Genomic DNA, 21,264 nt, shown 5'->3' with positions numbered 1-21,264 from the left:
TTCTCTGACCTGTGGGAAGTCCAAGGACCACCCACCTCCATACAGGTCTAGTAAGGTGAGCATCCAAACTGCCTAGGCTCCCACAAAGCCAGTACGTGCAGTAGGATCAAAACCCCATTGCCATTGTTCTTGAGTTCTCAGTAGTCCTCATTGTCCACTATGTTCAGCAAGTCCAGTTTTATCCCATTTTTTCCTAAGGTATCTGAGTCTGAATCAGCTAATAAAATATCATCAATATAATGGTAAATCTAGATTGAGGAAACAGTTTACAAATTATTTCCAATGACTGTTGTATAAAACATTTGCACAAAGTGGGGCTGTTTAACATCTCCTATGGAATAATTTGCCATTGATACCATTTAACAGTCTGGGAATTATGATAAATATGCACCATCAAGGCAAAATTTTCTCTATTCAGGTATAGTAGAGGTATAGTTTTTTAAAAAAAAGACAAGTTCTCTGAGAGAATCTGGGGTATGGGCAATGCTCTACCACCCATCATCTGACTTGGGAACCTACACACCATGATGGCCTGTAACCAAGAAGTGTGAGCTGAAAACATACCCTTCATCATGGTTATCTGTGTATTGTATTACAGCTAAAAGAAAGAAACTAAGGCATTTGGTAAATTACAGCAACAAAACTCACAAGGTCTATGAATTTTTCTATTATTATTATTTTACTACTTAAAAAAATACCAATCCAAATTCCCACTCCCTCCCCTCTTCCCACTCCCTCTGCACACCCTCCCACTCCTCCCCCTCCAATCCTAATAGAGGGCAAGGCACCCTGCCCTGTGGCAAGTCTAAGGCCCTCCCTAATACATCTAGGTTGAGCAAGGTATACATCCAAAGAGAATAGGATCCCAAAAAGCCAGTATATGTAGTAGAGACAAATCCCAGTGCCACTGTCAGTGGCCCCTCAGTCTTCTCCAACTGTCAACCATATTCAGTGGGACTAATTTGGTCCTGTGCTCATTCATTCCCAGTCCAGTTGGAGTTGGTGAGCTCTCATTAGCTCAGGCAAACTGTCTCAGTGGGTGAACCCCTCATGGTCTTGACGTCCTTGCTCATATTCTCCCTCCTTCCACTTTTCAACTGGACCTTGGGAGCCCAGTCCAGTGCTCTGATGTGCTTCTCTACTTCTGTTTCCATCTGTTGTTGGAGGAAGGTTCTATGATGATATTTAAGATAATCATCAATCTGACTACAGGGCAAGGCCAGTTCAGGCACCCTCTCTTCTATTTCTTAGGGTCTTATCTGGGGATTCCTGATTATTTCCCTAGTACCAGGTTTCTTACTAGCTCTATAAAGGCTCCCTCAGTCAAGAAATCTCTTTCCTTGCTCTCATCTCTGTCCTTCCTCCATCTTGACTATCCCATTCTCTCAAGTTCTCCTCAATCCTCCCCTTCTCCCCTTCCTTCTACTCCCTACCCCCATGAGAGGTCAATGAGGGAGTAATTAGCATTACATCAGAGGCATACACACATACACACACAGCATATGCACATACACAACACACTTGTACACATACATAAACAAATACACACACACACAGAAAGAGAGAGAGAGAGAGAGAGAGAGAGAGAGAGAGAGAGAGAGAGAGAGAGAGAGAGAAATGTAGCACAATTAATAAAAACTCAGACACAGAAATTGGGGTTCAACCTGAAGGTCAGAAAAGCAAAACAGTCAGCTACTGGCTCTTACCTCTGCCTCAGTCTGAAATAATAATCCTGCCTTCAAGAATCTCAGAATAAGACTGTGTCTGAGAGCTGTCTCTCCCAGTTTATATTCCTCTCTAGTGCTGGGATTAAGGGTGTGCACCACTACAGCATGGTTTTTATGGCAAAGTAGTGTGGCTACTGGGGTTAAAGCTGTGTGTCACCACTGCCTGGTCTATAAGGCTGACCTGTGTGGCTGTTTTACTTTCTGAACTTCTGGCAAAGTTTATTTGTTAAAATACAAATGAAAGAGAGTGAGAGACAGAGACAGAGAGACAGAGAGAGACAGAGAGAGATAGAGACAGAGAATGAGAATGAGTGATGGGGTTCTAAAGATTTGTTAGTAACAAATCTGAATCTCACATACTGTTATTCCAGTGCCATCCACTAGGGGGCGTCACTAAAGCCATACAGAAGCCCTATGTTCTGCAGCTTCCAGAACCATGAACTAATCACTTCTTTTGTATAAAGCGTCCAGAATCAGATATTTTCTTTTCTTTCTGTTTCATCTTAATTTCTTTTTTCATGTTTGTTCATTTTTAATGGTCTCATGTAGCCCAGGCTTGCTTTGAATTTGCTATATACCCAAGACCGCCTTTGCTTGACTTCTGATCATTTCAACTTCATCAGCTAAGTGCTGGATTTACAGGTATGTGCCACCAAGTACAGACTTGTCACAACATTTAATAATCCACAGATAAATTATGAATCATGGGAGAGGGACTGGGCAAAGGTAGTGGGCTGACTCAGCAGCACCCTCTCTCAAGGAGAGGAGAACCGGCCACAGAACACAATCCCCCTTGTCTTGCAGTGCTGGATAAAGAAAAGGAAGGGGTGGTCGGCACAGAAGTAGGGGGGCATACACCTATAAACTACACTGGAGGTGGCAGCCGCAGCCTCTGTGCCCTCCTCATTGACCTCCACAAAGGATTTATGCACAACCTTGGACAAAGACAAACCATGCTTGGAAGATATTCCAGAAAAGTCTGCCCTGTCCTCAAAGGCATCCGTCATGCCCAGTTTGCACAGGAAGTCCTCCATGTCATAATTCTCCTCCAGTTTAAACCGTGGGAGGAAAACCTCCACCTCTTCTTCATCCATCATGTCCAGCCTCGTCCACTCTATGAAATTTTCATAAGTTATTTCCTTTTCCACCTAGAAGAGAGTTGGACACTTTAGGACAACGTTGTCACCTGGGGCACTTGAGACGATGGGGAGGCTCTACACTGCCCAGGGATGTGTGGCTTTAAGTTAATGTAGTAGCTGGGAGGGGCTAGGCTTCAGCTCAGTGGTGAGTGTTGGTCAAGCAGGCTCCAGGCTGTGGGTTCCACCCCAGCCTCACAAATGAATGGAAGATAAAAACATGATCATGGGAGCCTAGGAGAGTCGCTCCTGCAGAAACACAAATGCCACTCTTTCTCCTTCACAGTTCCATCAAGGTCTCGTGATCATTACCGTTTTCAGTTCAACGTGCTCATCTGGAAGCATGATGATCATGTTCAGCTCATTGCCAGCATAGGGAAGCAACAGAATCGCAGTGGATATCTCTTCCACGTAGGTCATCTTAAAGGAAGACTTCTTAAACATCATCTGCACAGGTTTCTCCTCATTCTGTGAAGGATGGATAAATATTAAGTTGAAACAAGACACAATGGATACTTTGCAACCACTCTATGCCTCCAGGAGCACTTTGATAAAGCTTCCAGAATATTTCATCAGCCTTTCAAACTTCTGGAGTAATTTAGAACTTACATGTGCCTCAAAGAACCCATTTTTTTTAAGGCTTGGTCCTCAGAGTAGAGTTTTGGGAGGAAGTAGGATCTTTAAGATATGGGGCCTAGTAGGGGGTATTCAGGTCTTTGGGGTGCACCAAAGGGTTTGGAGAATCCTGACCTCTTTTTCCTCTCTTTCACTTTCTGTCCTTGAGGTGAACCCTTTTGCTCCCTATCTGATCCCACCATCACCAGTCAGAACTCCTATTACAGGCTTAAATCATGGATTCATCTCATCAGGAAATGGAATCCCTAAAAATGAGTCAAGTGAAGCTTTTCTCTTCTTAAATTGCTTATCTCCATATCAGTATTATCTCCATTAATACAGTGTCAGGAAACTGACCTGCCCAGTCTCCAAATAAATCTGTTGTCCTTACAGGGGCTCTCATTTATTCTCATGGCTTTGAAGATAATTCCCAAATTCACTGTTATAGCCTGGACTTTTCCCCTAGGGCTCCACACGTACCTTTTACTTCCTGTCTGACTTTTTCACTTAGAAAGAAAATCCCAACTTAAGATGTCACCACAAGCTCTGTACTTTCCTTTGCAAATCTGATCTCCCTACAACTATTCTCTGTCTTAGTCAGTGTTTTATTTCTGTGAGGGATAGAACTGCAGCAACTCTTATAAAGGAAAACATTTCGCTGGGTCCTACAGGTCTAGAGGTTTGGTCCATTATCATCATGGCAGGAAGCATGGAGGTATCTAGGCAGATATGGTGTTGTAGCCAAGAGTGCTACATCTGGGTCAGCGAGCAACAAGGAGAGGGAGAGAGAGCCTCTGGGCCTGGCTCAGGTATTCGAAACCCCAAGGTGACACACTTTCCCCATCAAGGCCACACCTACTCCAACAAGGCCACATCTCTTTTTATCCAGTTCAAAAGTTTTTTATTGGTTTAGAAAATACGATCCATTCATTCTGGGGAATGAAGAGCTGAGCCTAGGGATCCACCAGTAATGAGCACGAGACTTTTAGTCGATCAGTTCTTCAAGCTTAAACCATAGACTGAACTCTTTCTCTGCACCTCTCACTGAATCACTGCCATGAATGATGATTCTGCCAACCTAAATGCAAAAAAATCCCTTCGAATGGTGCCTGGCTTAGAATCAGCTGGATTGGTCTCTCCCAGCATCATTTAGCCTGTCTTCACCACATTGAGCCCCTCCCAGCTCATGGCCACCACAGGCCCCGTGTTCATGTACTTCCCCAGCCCCAGGAAAAAAGGATGGTCTGTCTTTCAGGTCAATGTGGTGCTGTTTCAGGTGTTTCTCAGAAGCCCGAAGGAACTTCATGGCCACCAGGCAGAACCCCTTTTGCTCAAGGCGCTTGATGCTTTCACCCACGAGGTCATGCTGCGTGCTGTCTGGCTTGATGGCCACAATGGTACACTCGAAGTTAGCCGTGGTCCACAAGTTGGCTGTTCCGCCAGTGTCAGCGATGAGCAATGGGAGCAGAAACCAGAGCCAAGGCCACACCTCTTAATAATACTCCCTAAACATTCAAATATGAGTCTGAGAAGGCTATTCTTATTTAAGCCACCACACTTTCCCTCATAGTCCTTCTAACTGACAGCACCATTACCTGTCTGTTGTAGGAATTTAGCAGAGTCACCATATCAAGTGCAAACACTAGAACAGAATACTTGCTTCTTTCTAACTGTATCTAAAGTAAATGTCAGAATGAACAGCTGTTTTCTAGAAGGACTTTGATCTTGAAGAAGTCATGGTGGAAATCAGTGATTGCTTTCTGTGATTTATAGAGATGCTTTTCTGAAGCAGCATTATGGCCGTTGTATGATTTTAGTCACAAGACATCCCTGGCACACCTGGGGCTCTTGGATTGTTGTGTACTGCAAACAGTACACAATAAAGACTAAAGGGGAAGGGGTGTGATGCTTTCCTTCAGAGAAACATACAGATTAGATCAGGGACTTTGCTATGATGAACTTGTTTATCCAAAAAACAACTTTGTGTAACCATCAATAAATATGCCTTTGAAAGGAGGGTCAAGGTTCAGTACATCAGAGGCTGTTCTTCCTTGCTGCCAAGGCCTAAAATTCATCTTGGAGTGATCATCGTTCTTTTATCATCTCATGCAACAGTGAACATATGACATCATAATGTAAATATCTGATATACAAATATCATTACCTTCTCACACCCTGCATCTGCCTCATTCCCATATTACAACATCTGTCCCTTTGAAATAGAATCAAAATCTGACTTTTTTAAAAAACTTCACTGTCACCAGTACAGCCCTGAGGTACCGTGATGACCTTCTTGTCACTGACCTCAGCACAGCAGCCAGAGGTTCCAGCACAAGGCAATGGTTTCGCACCCCAGTATGGCAATGCTCTTGTGCAGTGGTTCTCAACCTGTGGGTTGCTACCCCTACAGTGGTTGCATACCAGATATCCTGCCTATCAGATATTTACATTATGACTTATAGCAGTAGCACAATTACAGTTATGAAACAGCGTCAGGGGCCATGAGAGATACAGCAGGTGATAACTAGTATTCAACAGGCCAACCTACCAATGAGTGGTTCTCTAATAAGGAGGCCCACCTGGTAAGGTCATGGACTTTCTGGCTGTGGAAACCAGTTTCTCCGTCTGTAGTTTCTCTCATGAGTCACTTTATTTCTTCCCTAAGAACTTCATTTCTTCCTTAAGAAAACCTTTGGGTGTTTTCCCACTGTGTGTGTGTTTATCTCATGAAAATGTTCCGTCTACTGGGCACATATATCTGTGAGTGATCAGGAAAATGGCTTTTCATTTGTCTGTATAATTTTGATATATAGAAAATATACTGGGACATGCTTCAGAACTGGATCTATTTGTCCCATGAGGACTATAGACACATAAGAGCCTGCTTTGTTCCTTTTTTACTCAGAGTAATGTCAAAAATTAACCATGTCTTTTCAATCTAACACAAACTTCACACAATTAGCTAACTTCTATCTCAGAGCAAGTTTAAACTAGACGAAAAGGTTTTTGTAAATAGATCTCTAAGTCCCAGTTTCTGGCCTCCATTTATAGAGGCCCTGTCCCTGTGCCCACCAAAGCTTGACCCCTCCCTGAAGGAGGGTCAAGGCAGCCTGCTAAAAACTTGACCATGTCCCCAGTCTATTTAAACTGCTCCCCTGGAAAGTCCCCTTGTGGCTTTCACCCCCCCCCCACACACACACACTGTGGTCACATTTATGGCTTCCTGGTTTCCCTTGGGGCCACCCAAGAGCACAGGAATCCCATTAAACCTGGATATTCTTTAACGTGGCTTGTTGAGATTTGGCTTGTCGGGATTTTTGTGTTGGCAGAGAGCTCATGTTAGGAAAATCCCTAACAATATCAAATGTTTGAAACCTTACAACTATGTACAAGGTCAGAGCCACAGGTGTCCAACCAAGGTTACTAAGGAAAGCCTGCCGAATTCTTTGCTTGCCAGTCTATTAACAAAAGATCTCTGTCAAAACTTATCTCACTATATTTCCTGTCCGCTGGTCACTGTCTCATTTCTGTAACCTTGGACGCTTGTGTTGTCATGGCAATGGCTCACCTCCCTATCACTTGCCTTAGGAATGTGCTCTTGACCAAAAACTCTTGTAGTTTCTTTATTGCTTCAAGGCTTCTGAAGGAGAGGAGTTTTTAGAGTACAATAAAAAGAAGCTAAGAGAAGCATCTAGGAGAAGTTAGAAGTAGGAAAGAAGGATTAGGATAGAAGCAGAACAATAAAGAAACTGATACAGAAAAGTATGCAGTGGAGAATTCATTTGCCCTCAGATTTTTCTAAGTCCCTCCACTTGCCATAGCATTCTCTCTGAACCCTGAGGGGCACTGAGATTGGAACTTAAAAGCCCTTGTAAAATAGCAATAAAAAAATTTATGGATGTCAGTCACCACAACATGGGTTGTATTAAAGATTCATAGGCTTAGGAAGCTTGAGAACCACTGCTCTAGTCTTAGATCAACCTAGAATCCCAACCCAAGCTTGCCCTGCTTGCACTCCCCCTCACCTCGGAACACGGAACCTCAGATCCTTATGTCCTGGTATCTGCTCACATCCATCTTCCCAGTGAAGGCTTCCTTCGTATCTTTCATCCGTAACCACACCCTATACTAGCTACTTTGATGTCAACTTGGCACAAGCTAGAGTCATCAGAGAGGAAGGAGCCTCAGTTGAGAAAATGCCTCCCTCAGATCAGGCTGTAAGACATTTTTTAACTAGTGATCAATGGAGGAGGGCCCAGCCCATGGTGGGTGGTTTCATCCTGGGCTGGTGGTCCTGGGATCTATAAGAAAGCAGGCCAAGCACGACATCCTACTACCTCCACTGTATGTCTCAATGGAACACGTCAACCACAGTGATTTTCCTTTTGTTTATTTCTTATTGCTCTGCCTCAGGAAAAAAAAAACTTCATGTGTGTGGGCTCACTCAGCCAGTTAATGCCTGGGACACAGCAGGCTCAAGTCACACCTTCTGACTACATTAGTGACAACTAGTGAGCAGCAATACTGAGGGCCAGGCAAAATGAACACCTTACAAGAAAAACAAAACAAAACAAAACTGTAGTTGAACCAGAAGCGACCATGTTCTCTACCTGTCTTCCTCGGTTCTTGACCATTCTTGTGATCTAATGCTAGAAACAACTACAAAATTTACGGAATATCTTGTGACCAACACAGCAAAAAGCTCTTTGCAGACACAGTTCTCTGGCATAGCACCCTCTTCTGAAACAAAATGAACAAATGTTCTATCTTTGCCATGTCATGTCTGCCTGAGCTAGCCCCGAGCCAAGCAACTTCCTGGCCTTGTCTCTTCTGTTATGTCCCTGGCCTGCAGCTAGAACACTTTACCAGGATGTTTGGATTGTTGATCCTGTGGCCCACACAGTTTCTGTCACAACCATGCTTGTCTGCGGCTGGAGCATCCATCAGTAACAAGCAGCACTGTTCCTAAAGAAACTCTGGGAAAAATGGACCTGGACTGGCTTTTGGCCATAACCCACAAGGAGTTGATCTCTGCCTTGTGCAATTTCTCCCCAAATGTCTCCAGTACCTAAAGCATCCAATCATGTAATATAAAAGTAATTTAATGATTCGCTGATTTGTGTCTGTAATTCCTATTCATTTAGTAATGTGGAATATAAACAAAAATCTATTTCAATACAAAATCTTGTGGTTTTGGTTCTGCAGCTACAGCAAGTACATTATACTGGTAATTATCACGTGCTGTTTGAACTTACCTGGCAGCTCTTTCTGGAAGAGATGTTGCCTCTCCCCTCCACCCATGTTTCCAAACCAAACATGTTTATGTCCAGTATTCTCCTAGGCTCCTGGTCTATGATCAGCGGTCCCCCTCCTCCCAGATCTGACAGGAAATGCAAAACAGACCAAGAGTATAAACACTGTGACCATGAGAACAGTTAGAAGGTAAGCTGCTTCCAACAGCTGTTTCTAGTGCTTATTCCATGATATAAAAGTACCCACAGTGGGAAAGAAAAGTTCTGCCATGGGAACCTCAGCCATGGAGAGAGAGCTCAATTGGGTTTCAGATGACTGCTTCCACTTCCCAGGAGGCTTCGACTGGGTGTTTTAAGCCCTTATTTGGTGGTGTTATCTCCATCTGTTGTTATTTAGTCTTTTACTGTAAAGCCTCACAGAGGGCACATTCTGCACATTCTGTTCTGTCTGGGACTCTCAATGAGGAACTCTAGCTGGCTAATTTATGGGACACCCTGCTCCACCTGCAGTTCCCTCTCTTGGAAACGCCAGCTGATTGCTTTATTTAGTGGGGGCTTTCCCAATCAATTTCTACATGATGTTTTGAGTTCCTGATTTGATGGTGGCCATTCATTCGTGCATCCATTCACCCGTCTACATCTATCTCTTGTTTTTTGTCCTTTTACTTTAACTGCCTGTTAAGCTCACTCATTCGAAATAAGAAAAAGAATATGGCTATTATAGCTCATTCACGAGACTGGCAACATGCATATATGGGTCGCAGTCAATCTTCACTCTAGCCCCAGCCGCATCTTTCTCTACTGCAGAGATAAGAAATGAAAATAGAATAAAATGTATTAGAAAGATTTCCCTCAGGATGAAAGAGCAAGAGCTCAATGGAGAGACTTCTTGCTCTCCTTCCTCCCTCTGTCCTTTTCTGTATTCACACAACATTAAGGTCCAGGCCACGGTGTAAGCATGATAAGGAAGATCCTCCTGGAATGGAGAGATGGCTCCCGAGTAAAGAGCACTTGCTGCTCCTGCAGAAAACCTAGCTTCAGTTCCTAAAACCCATACACCAGCTCACAACCATTCATTTTAGAGCCCTTAAATTATGTACTCTCTGAACATCGTGGGCTAGAGGTAAATGCACATATATGCATGCATGCCAAACATTAATAATGCACAGGAAGTATAAATTACGTGTGTGTGTGTGTGTGTGTGTGTGTTAAGGTTATATGTTGAGAAAGCAGAACAACAAAGGAGAGCCTTCAGCAAGTGATGTCCTCCAAGATGGAGGTTGTTAAACTTAGAGTCTATATTGCATACACATGCTTTTGTTTTCTTATTGTAAAGCAAAAATCTGTACCTGCCCCATCAAATCCGAACTGAATGTCACTCACTGTTACAGTGTTTACTAAGTAATGTTTATAAGCTAGCTACTATAAAACAACTGTCTCCCTTCAAAAGTAGTGACAAAAGTGGTTGACTGCTGTGCTGTCTTGTAGAGACAGGCAGGAAGTGTGGTAACAGATTGAAGAATAGGGATATACGATGGGAGTTTTTGGAGGACGGTGCTGGGAATGCAGGGAATCGGGAAAGATGGGAAAGGTCCTAGGATTCAAAGAGTCTTATACACTGTATGTAGAAAGTTGAGGAGTGCCACAGACCCAAATGAGTAAACAGAGAGCAGTGTCCTAGATTTGTCCTGTATGCAGACACCAGCAAGAATATAACAGGTCACAATAGCAGGGTACTGACAAGAAACTGGGGAGCAAGCAGGTATCCAAGTGGTACCCTACGAGATGAAAAGGATGAGAGAAAAGCCCCAAAGGTTAGCCAGGAGTCCTTGCCAAAATATTCAAAGCCATATGAAGCACAGGCTGCATGAGACAGCCTTCTTGTACGGTTTAGAGGCCAGTAAAGGACCAATCAGCACTCACCATGGTGACTTTGAAAGGCATCTCCTGGGTGTCCTCTTTGTCAAACTGCTTCTCCCAATTTCCTTTGAAGTAGATGGCATTTACAAGGACCAGCAGAGTGTCTGAATTCACTGTGCCTGGAGACAGCAGCTCTGTAATTTTATCTGAACGGAAGAATTAAAAAGCCTTTGTACTAAGAGAGTTGATGGATGCATGCAAAGGGTTCACCTGCTTGAATGGTCAAGCATACATTTAAGGGAATTCACTGTCCCTTAAATATAAGTCAAGTATTTGTCCCTAAAGCAACACAACTATCACCACAAAAAAGGGGACACTTTTCAAAGGTTATAAGAAGAAGAAAAAATCAGACAAAAGAAGATATTCAGGAAATAAAAATATCGCTCTTCCAATGAATGCATAATGCATGTGTCAACTCTAGTGCAACCAGTGTAAAAAACACTTAACACATGAGCTAGAAGGAGACCACGCATGTCTTAAAGAAGAAACTTAAAGGATTTTTATTTTTTAAAAAATGGAGGGGGTGCTAGGAAGATAGCCCAGGGGTGAAGAGTTCTTACTGCTCTAGCAAAGGACACTGTTTCTGAGTCAAGTGGCTCCCAAATACCTGTGAGTCAACTACAGGGGATCTGATGCCCTCTTCTGACGCCCATTTACACACAGACACAAAGTCATCGACATATACATAATTAAAAAGTACATCTTTAAAAAGTGTTTTGGATATAAACTCAAATCACTCAGTCATTAAAGTGTGTTCTTTGCAAGTACAAAGACCTGAGTTCAATTCCCAGAACCCACGTTAACAAATAAATCCAAACAAGTAGATGTGATCTTGCATTTCTGTAATCTCAACCCTTTGAAGGTAGACTCAGATGGATCTGTTGGATTTACTGAGCATCCAGCATAGCCTACTTGGTGAGTTCCAGTCCAATGAGAGACTTTGTCTCAAGAAAAAAAAAAAAGGAAATGATGATGAGCCAAACAGTGCCTGAGAAACAACATATATACACATGCACCCACATGTGAGCACACAGGTGGACCTGCACTGCACACATGTGCACACAGGTGCATGCACGCATACACACACACACACACACACACACACACACACACACACTAATATCTGGATCAATAAACATATTAACTTCCTATCTGAGGAAGATTATATGTGTTACAAGTAACACAGAGCCCCATACCTATGCATAATTTCCTGTGTCGGGCTTTGAAAATTCGATTTAAAAGTAGATGAACAGCTATGCAGCGTTCCTTATCAGTATAAGCAACAGCTTACAATTGCAGTGTTGCAGAATAATCTTTTTGTACACTGTGAAAACTTGTCACTTGGATTGGTTTGATAAAAAGCCGAATGATCAATAGCTAGGATCGATTTGGGGGGCAGAGAGGATGCTGGGAAGCAAAAGGGCAGAGACACGGAGAGTCACCAGCCAGAGACGGAGGAAACAGGAAAGCAGTATGGGCAGCGCAGAGCAAAGGTGATAAAATCACAAGGCAGAAAGTAAATGAATAGAAATGGGTTGATTTCGTTATAAGAGCTAGTTAGAACCATGCCTAAGCTGTTGGCTGAGCTTTCAATAGTTAATGATAATTCTCCGTGTGATTATCTGGGAGGTGTAACAGAAAGAGCCACCTGCACTGCAGGTGAAGGAGGGCAGGGCCAACCCACCTGTAGGGATGCACTAGAACTATAGAATTTGAGCCACATTAGAGCAGGATGCTCCCAACTCGGAGTACAGACTGTTCTTCAATCTATTCTTAAAGAGACTAAGAAAATGAAAGGAGGCAGAGAGAGATATAAATGGGAAGGAAGGGAAGAAAATGGGGTCTGGGAAAGCAATCTAAGATACTGGGAGACATCGCAGACACACTGGTTAGAGCAGAATAAATCCAGACAGCATGTCAGATACTGTTAATTTATCAAAGGCAGGACTGTAAAGCTTGCACCAATTTAGAGCAAAGATTATTCTCCACCCTCTCACTTTGAGACCAGTCCTCAATAAGTGGCCCTGTTTAGCCAAGAACTCATGATATGTAGATCAAGTCTATAGACCAAGTTGACTTCTAACTCACTCTGTCTCTGTCTCTGCCCACCAAATACTGGGAATAAAAACCTACACCGCTACACCTGGTTATAGAGCAAAGTTTCTTAAAATGGGGGTCATGATCCCACCATGTAACCGAATGAGGCAGTAGCCAAAACATTGCAACAGTAAAAGGTATTTGAATGCACAAGGACCAAAAATTACTTTGAAATCAAACATGTCTGGTGTATTGTGGCATTAATGGACTGCATTGCATCAGATGGATTCTCTGCAGCCATGGTTTTGAACACACATATGTGCACTGTACTACGCACCTTGTCATTCCTATGACACTAACCTGCACTACCTCAAGCACTGTGGTTCAGATTCAGGACTCTTGAGTGCTGGGAACTGCAGTGTTTTCTCACACACGCTTTCTGCTCTTATACAAACAGAATGGCTTAATCATAAAAGATACAGGCTTCTCATATATTCCTATCATCATTCTTCAGTGAGTAAATACCAAATTATTAATCATATATTTGGATCTTGTTGGGTTGGACAAACAATACAATCTCATTAGTATGCAAATGTGTTTTAATCTTAATAAATGATCACATATGTATACAAAATAATTATTCTAAGATCTAAATGTTTGCTTTGTTTGACACTTGATGCTTTGTCATGTAAGAATATCTTAAATGAAAAGAGTCACAAACAGGAAAAGTTTAAGAGGCTCCACTTTAGGGCTGGGCGCTATAGTTCAGTAGTGCAAGCCTTGCCATCTTGTGCAAAGCCCTGGAGTTGATTCCTAGCATGGCAAAACCATAAAATAAAAAGGAAGTATCACTGTGGTGGTTTAAAAGAAAATGGCCCCCAAAGGGAGTGACACTATTTGATGCAAGCATGTTGGAGTGGGTGTGGCCTTGCTGGAGGAAGTGTGTCATTGTGGAGGTGGGCTTTGAGGTCTCCTATGCTTAAGCTACGCCCAGTGAGACAGTTTTCCTGCTGTCTTTCAATCAAGATGTAAGGACTCTCAGCTCTAGCACCATGCTTGCCCACATGCTGTCTTGCTTCCCATGATGAAAATAATGCACTAAGCCTCTGAACTGTAAGCAAGTCGCCCCAATTAAATGTTTTTCTTTATAAGAGTTGCCGTGGCCATGATCTCTTCATAGCAATAGAAACCGTAACTAAGACAATCACCGTAAAAAGCAAAGAGTTGATGTTCTTCTGAATGAGAGGATAATAAGACTAATAATAGTGGCTGACCTTGACTAGGAAGTAACTCAGTAATAGAGAGCCTTCTATAGAGCTTGCTCAAGGCTCTGGGTTTGATTCCCAGCACCAAAACCAAACAAATGAACAGAACAGAACAACTCTGTGTTCACCTTCTGTCTTTTTGGAGACCCAGGTGTTGATGTGCTGTCGGGAATGCTCTGTGTCACCCTTAAAGTCCAGCTCTTCCATCTCTGCTTCGTAGAACTTGTGGCAGGAATCTTTAAAAGACTGAGACAGAGCAACACGATTACACAGCCACGAAAGTGATCAGCACCAACAGCCTCCTTCCCTGCGCACAGAAGCAGGAAAGCATGAATTCAATGATGTACAGAGGCACTTGTTATTAAACAGGAGGGGATATCAAAAATACACTCTGTATTCAACTCTTGAATTTTAGTTTTGATTGAGGTGGGAGAGTGGTCTTAAAATGTCACAAGCTGAAAATCCTGCAGGCAGTAGCTAAGACTGACTGAGCTCACTGGGGAAATCCTCAGATGTAGTAACTGTAGGGCCTATAGAGTGACAGCCCCACAAGAGCTACAACAGCACTGCACAGTGTTGCAGGGAACACAGGGCATAGGAAGTCACTCTGCACCAGTCTTTCACACAGCTTCCTGTGAAAACAGAAAGCTGAAATTGGCACTATTCAAGCCTGATGTCACTTAGGGCCACAGACTGCTTCAATACAACAGGTGAAGTGTTGTATTTAATTTATTTTACTTTAAATTTTATTTTAATTGATGATTTGGAGTGTGAATAGCTACATGGGTCTAGTGCTTACCACACTGGGTGGCTCAGCCTCCCAGTGAACACATTATATGAGATGAGAGTGATGTTGATGATTGCCCACAATCTGCCATGTTAGAACAGAAAATGATACAGCAGCACAAATGCGTTGGAACATGCATTATGTTGATAGCGTATAAGGAATGATAGTAAGTAATAACAGTAAAGCAATAATGAGGAAAGTAACACTAGGGAGTCTTTCTTCCAAACTGCTCATGGTTATATATTTCATTTGTTTTTCAGGGTACTGGTTTTATAATAGAACTTTACAATTCTCCTTAGGTGTGAGAGGGAGACAGCTTCTCAGAGGGTCCCTGTAGGTCTAGTGGGAGAACAATTAACAATGCATATTACAATCTCAAAGCTTCATTTTCTTTCTTCTACAAATACATCTGGGAGCAAATAAACAATGCATAAAGTCATATTCAATATCACATGGTTGGTGATGGCGCAGACAGGGTACAAATTAAAATCCCTCCATGAGAAAATGGCTTTTTATGCCATGAAACATGTATACTCATGACTCTCAAAGGACGGCTAATCATGGGGGATGTGGCTCTATGTTGGAGTATATGTATCCTTAGCATGTGTGAAGCCATGATTCCAACACCAACATCAGTAATAACAATAAAGTAATAATAGTGGGACAATAATAAATAATGACATAATAAATTGTAGTACAACATAAATATAAAGAACGAAAGAAACAAATTGTGAAACAATATGTATGTTCTGTAGCTGTATGCAGAAAAAATATTCACAAATAAATTTCTGTACATGCAGGAAGATAAACATCAACTCTATAGTCCGTATCCTGGGTGACATGGAGATTGGGAAACAGGTTGAGGAGGGCTTGTGCTTTGCTGACTTAATGTGTATTCTGTACAAAACAAAACAACACAAATGCACATGAACATATACAATTGCACCGGCACCCAGATAGTTGGGGACACCCAGCTCACACACTTCCTGCCGTACCACATAATTCCTCTCTCATTCATAAAAACTGAAAAGACTTACTGCTAGGATATCAAGAGTCTTTTCCCCGAAGAGCCTGTTGGCTGTTTTGAGCAAGCACTGTGTGCCAGTCTTGTTCACTTCGGTGAGAAGTGACTGGAAGCCCTGGTGGACATCTCCACCTCCATTGCCACTGCACTTATCCAAAGAGAGTGCCTGAAATCAAAACAGAATTCCAGTAAGTACAGCTTTAGGAAAAGAGTCAACACTAAGCTCATCCTCAGAATTTTACAGATCCCTGCTGCCACTTAAATAAGCACCTAAAAAGACAACAAAGTTGATTTGAAAGTTCCCTCTCTAATGTCCTTTTTGAGACTCTGTCGTCCCTGGACTGAGCAGAAATGGACCTCCAAAAACCTCAGCTCTTCATACTCACTACTTAATATCTGGCTAAAATCATTAATACCAACCCAACCTCTAATGGCTCAAAGCAGGCAGCTCCCGGCCTGAGACCTTGGCAGTCTCTCCTCTGCCCTTGCAACTAGGCCGGCTTTCCTACTGCCTGACAAGTTTTATGTCAACTTTACAAAAGCAAAAGACATCAGAAATGAGGGGGAAACTCAGTTAAGAAAATGTCTCCAAGTCAGGCAATGGTGGTGCACACATTCAATCCCAACCCTTGGGAGGCAGAGGAAGGTGGCTCTCTGTGAGTTTGAAACCAGCCTGGTCTATAAAGTGAGTTCCAAGATATCCAGGGTAGTACAGAAAAGCCTTGTCTCAAAAAAAAAAAAAAATGCCTCCATAAAACTGGGCTGTAAGCAAGCTTGTGCAGCACCTTTTCAGTGATTGATGTGAAAGGGCATTGTATCTAATGCCCAGCCCTTTGTAGGTAGGTGCCATACTTGGGTTAGTGATTCCAGGTTCTATTAGAAAGTGGGCTGAGCAAGCCATGTATAGCAAGCCAGTAAACAGCATTCCTCCATGGCCTCTGTATCACTTCCTACCTCCAGGTTCCTGCACTGTGTGAGTTCCTGCTTTTACTGTTCTTGTTGGCAAACTGTTATATGGAACTGTAAGTGGAAATAAACCCTTTCCTCCCCAACTTGCTTTTGGTCATGGTGTTTCCTCACAGCAATGGCAACGCCAAGACACTTACCAACAGTATTCAGAGGTAATACTATTCCAGGCGTGGGTCTTCAAAGACCCAGTGCCTTATCTGTGTCCAGCTAGCCTCATGGAAAGAAGAACAAACTATCCTGCTGCTGTCAGTGTGGAAACCTCTGGAATAGGAACCACCATACATAGTGACTTGGAAAAGAACCAGAGCTATAGCCAACAGCTGGCACCCCAGACATGAGATCAGCCTCAGGGGATCTTCCAGCCCTGCTAAAAGAGCTCTATCTGGTTCCACCCCAAGGAGAGAAACTCCTCATAAGACCCAATATTCCGAGAAACATTGTTAGTGTTGCTTCCATGCACTGCATGTCAACTTAGCTCGTTCTAGAACAATTGATGAGGTGGACAGCAATCCAGAAATCTAGTTCATGTTATTGACTTTAGACGCACTAGCTGGCAAGGCAGGAGAGTGAAATAATGACCACTAGGGTCTGGAGAACAGGGTCCGTGCTTTGGTGTCTATGGGCAGAAGGACTTGTTTGTGGTGATAAGACATATGAGACCTTGTCCCTGTGACAATTTGTTATCTGTCTAAATGATGGTGACCATATTAGGAGATAGGCCTGTGCAGGAATACTAAAGTTAGAAAGAGGCTATAAGGGTGAACTCTAAGCCTGTCTGATAAGTATCATTATAAGAAAGGCGATCAGATCGCAGAAAACAGGAAATACACAGTGAGAACATGGAGAGTAGCTGCTATCTGTAAGGCATAGAAAACCAAAATGTCAGCTTCTTGGTTTTAGACTTCAGCCTGTAGAATAGTAAAAATAAAACTGTGTATTGTTTAAATCACCTAACCAGTGTTGTTTGTTACATACATGTGCCTACTAACACATGTCCCCATCCCCATTTCTGAAGAAAGGGGGCAACCCCGCATCCCTCATTGTCTCCCCATGTTATTCCAGACAGATTGTCTTTGTGACTCACAAACCTCTGCACCTAAAGTGCTGTACCCAGAAGGAGCTGCAGTTGCTTCTGCTCCTGACCCAGTGTGGGAAGAAACTTTAGGGTCGTGGAAGGGATCAGCCCGGTGTACTTTCCTTGGAGGAAGGCTGAGGCCCATAAGGAGTCAGAGAACAGATAATGGGGGAAAGGGTGGACTTGGTGCTGAACCTTTGATGTTCCTGGCACAATTGATCCCCAACCTTCCTATTAACGCTACCAACATTCACTCCACCAGCACTGATGGGTCAAGGTGCTCATGCCATGGTCCCAGCAGGGATAGCAGATATTTCCATCACATATACCCACATCCTGATGTCACCAACAGTTGTTCATCAAGAGCAGTCACTTGGAGATTTGGATCAGCTCAACTGACACTCCGTGGTATTCAGCTGCTTACCTGAGCCATCTGGCTTGCGGTGTTTCCCTTTGCCCCCATGAAGACCATGGCCAGGGATGAGGAGATGCTCATGGGTGAGAAAAACACATTTTTAGAGCTGTCTTCACCCAGGATTTTCAAAAGGTTTAAGGCAAAGGTGCCATTTGCTTCCAGGAGAGGATCCATGATAGCGAGCCTGGAACGAGGAATTAAAATCAGTATCACATAAATACAGGCTGATGTGTGGGCTGCTTCTTCACTCTCACTCACACAGTGATGCTGGGGCTCAGTGAACACGGCACACACAGCATGAAAAGTAAAGGTTACATGCATCAAATGATACCGTTCTGCTGGGAGCAAGCAGGTTAACTCAGGGCCAGTGCCTTGTCTTTCTACTGTGCAAGAAATCAGTAATTACATGAGGATCCAGGAGTCAGGAGAGAGGACAGGAGGCAGCAGTTGACCCACCAGCCCACAAATCCACAAATGTAGCAGAAAAGGCAGAAAGCTGGAAACTGTAGGAGCCGGGCCTGTCTGCTCTGACATCAGCCACAAACAGTTACCAAACTCCCATTTCTGCAGCCTGTCTTGGCATTCTAAGAGGCTTCCAGTGAAACTCTGAACAGTGTGTGAGAAGATACAGAACAAGAAAAGAGGAAAGCAAGAGCCTACCAGCGAGGGAAGGGAACCCAACTCCAGCACAAGTGAAGAGAAACAATACAACCTGGCTGTTAGCTGTGCTCAGCCTGACACAGGGGCTGAAGATAAAATCCCAGGTCCCAACCCTTGAATTTACATACTCACAGCCTTTACAAACTATTTCAGCTGTATTTTTTTTTTTTTTATTACTGATGCTCAGAACTATCCAGTTTTGGATAGTGAGATTCTCTTTAAACCTTGTTTACTTTTCCTTGGGATTTTTTGGTCTTAAACATCCTGGCTTTGTAATAACAAAATGGCCTTCCATGCGATGCTCACCTCTCTAGCCCCAAAACACAACATTGCTCATCTCCTCGTTTCTGTTGATGGGAGGGTTGTGAGTGCAGCTGTGGTGACAGAACTGAGTGAAAACCCAGCTGCTGCTGTTGAGCACACCAGCACCAAGCTGGGGGGCACACTTCCCTTCACTGCCCAAATGGACCACGCAGTAAAGGTCATCTCGAAAGCTCCCATGCACTTGACTCTTCTGAGACACACCGACACTCAGAGGCAGTCACCAGCGCCCACTACATCATTCTTCTGTTTTATTATGCAAATGTGTTATGCAACTGGTATTCTTGGAACCGCATTATTTACAGGACTCCATTTTGGATGCTTTTGCTGTAAGTGCTGCACAGCTCAGTCCCCTCCACCAGTGTCATCTGGGCTGAGCCCTAAGAACTTGCTACTTCCTGCTTCACTCCCTCGCTCTGAGGGCACATGCTGTCCAATCCGTTGATTTATTGATTTTCTGACAAGATCATTGTCCCTCCTTTCCACAGAGACCTTAGCAGCGTCTATAATAGGCCGGGTATGGTTTTCGTATTTGAATCTTGGAGCCTTTGCTTAACTATTTACAGCTATTAGCTTTGCTGTTGAGAAGTCTGGTGGCATTTGACCCTAGATCATCACCTTTTCTTCCCTTGTCCTGCACTCACCCCTGACTCTGAGGGACTTCTCCTTCCAAGACTGCACCTGTGGCCCCTTCTGAGCTTCTTCTTCCCTCTACTGACACTGAGAAACTCCCTCGAGCAACATTCTCCCTGAAAACATCTGCAGGCCTGGCCTGCTCATCCCTCTCTTGTCTTGACCTTGTTTGAATGGCTTAAGATTGTCTCCTTGACTGTTAGTTTAGCAGGGCTTTCTGAGAACAAGGAGATAAAGTGCATAGGACGAACTATTTCTGTGATCAGAACAACTAAACATCTGAATGCCTAAAAATCCACAAATTTTTATTCCCCCTTATTCTTCACATTTTTGGTGAAATATGTCAAAACCTTAAGTAAAATCCTCACTCATCCATAGCTATGAATTTGAAAAGAATATATTGTATAACAATGAAACAATTTCACTTTCACTATGCAATATATAAATTTTTAGCAATCAAATATTCAGAGACTAAAAATATTCAGTGCATATCCCCAAAACAATCCTAATCCTTATCTAATGTGAAAGTGTTCACTACTGTATGAATACTATTTCTGGAGCAGACAGACAGATCAGTGGCAAAGCCCTTGCCTGGGATATTTCAGACTCTGGGGTCAAAACTCACATTGTACAAAAGTGTCATGTTACTTTCAAAAATGAAAACAATTTCTAATTAGGGACATAAACCATTATGTTTATAATTAGGGACATAAATATTAATGTTAGTATTGCACAGTTCCCTGTGCTGCTAAGAGCAGCTCAACGAGCCTATTTCGGAATCATCTCCACTTGCAGCAGCGTTGCCACCTTTGGGTACCGACTGAGTTCTAGGCATAGTATGTTCATAAGTCAGGAGTCTCCACCTCATTGTGCTTCTTGATCTCCGTAAGGATAACTTCAAGACTTTGCCTATGTCCTACTAGTCCCGCAACATTTCCCAGACATGAGTTAAATTTTAAAAAGAAAGAAAAATCTGTAATTGTCCTCAGTATCAATCCTCTCAGGCATATGAATTTATAAGTTCTGAGGGTCTGGGCAACCCGAGAACAGCCCAGCCCCGGCTCTGAAACTAGGACACAGCAGCCAGTAAGAGACTACCTGGGTAGCAAATCCTGTTGTCCTGGGCAGATTACTAGGTTCCTCTAGGTTCCCAACCCTCCCGGATTCTGATGCCTCTCTGTCACAGGGCAAATCTCAGCAAAGGGAACCAAAGGAGACCTCGGGGCTCCCTCCTAACTCCACGCCCACTCCTCCCATCTACGTGGGAGCCCCCAGCGCCCCGCCCCACAGCCCCACCGCAGCGGAGCTTACCCTGGGATCCTCAGTTCAGGCTAGCACCAAGTTGAACCTAGGGGAGGAAGAGCAGGTCTCTAATGCCGGCAGGGCTGAGTGGTGTGAAGTCCGGAAGGAAGTCTGTAGTGGGAGCGG

The 21,264-nt window shown here is 43.4% G+C and overlaps 1 protein-coding gene and 1 pseudogene across 1 annotated transcript; both read right to left on the bottom strand.

Annotated features, from left to right (window-relative positions):
* Positions 1-2,028: 2,028 nt before the first annotated feature.
* LOC101996313 (serpin B6-like) lies at positions 2,029-21,200 on the bottom strand. The gene is made up of 7 exons (XM_005355016.3): positions 21,148-21,200; positions 18,232-18,406; positions 15,777-15,929; positions 14,081-14,198; positions 10,654-10,796; positions 3,176-3,331; positions 2,029-2,875 (listed from the first exon to the last, which is right to left on the bottom strand). Exons 2-7 carry the CDS (start codon positions 18,394-18,396, stop codon positions 2,483-2,485), a joined length of 1,128 nt encoding a protein of 375 aa, XP_005355073.1. The 5' UTR covers positions 18,397-18,406; positions 21,148-21,200; the 3' UTR covers positions 2,029-2,482.
* LOC102000062 lies at positions 4,464-8,779 on the bottom strand (annotated as a pseudogene).
* Positions 21,201-21,264: the final 64 nt, after the last annotated feature.

Source organism: Microtus ochrogaster, chromosome 16 (assembly GCF_000317375.1).
Source record: "Microtus ochrogaster isolate Prairie Vole_2 chromosome 16, MicOch1.0, whole genome shotgun sequence".
NCBI lineage: Eukaryota > Metazoa > Chordata > Mammalia > Rodentia > Cricetidae > Microtus > Microtus ochrogaster.
This window is presented reverse-complemented; position numbering and strand designations above follow the sequence as displayed.

Excerpts from the sequence above, each read along its gene's own strand:
- LOC101996313 (XM_005355016.3), bottom strand. The coding sequence starts at position 18,396 with ATGGATCCTCTCCTGGAAGCAAATGGCACCTTTGCCTTAAACCTTTTG. Across the intron at positions 15,930-18,231 it reads CCGCAAGCCAGATGGCTCAG|GCACTCTCTTTGGATAAGTG; the intron begins GTAAGCAGCTGA and ends TTTTGATTTCAG. Across the intron at positions 2,876-3,175 it reads AGCACGTTGAACTGAAAACG|GTGGAAAAGGAAATAACTTA; the intron begins GTAATGATCACG and ends ACTCTCTTCTAG.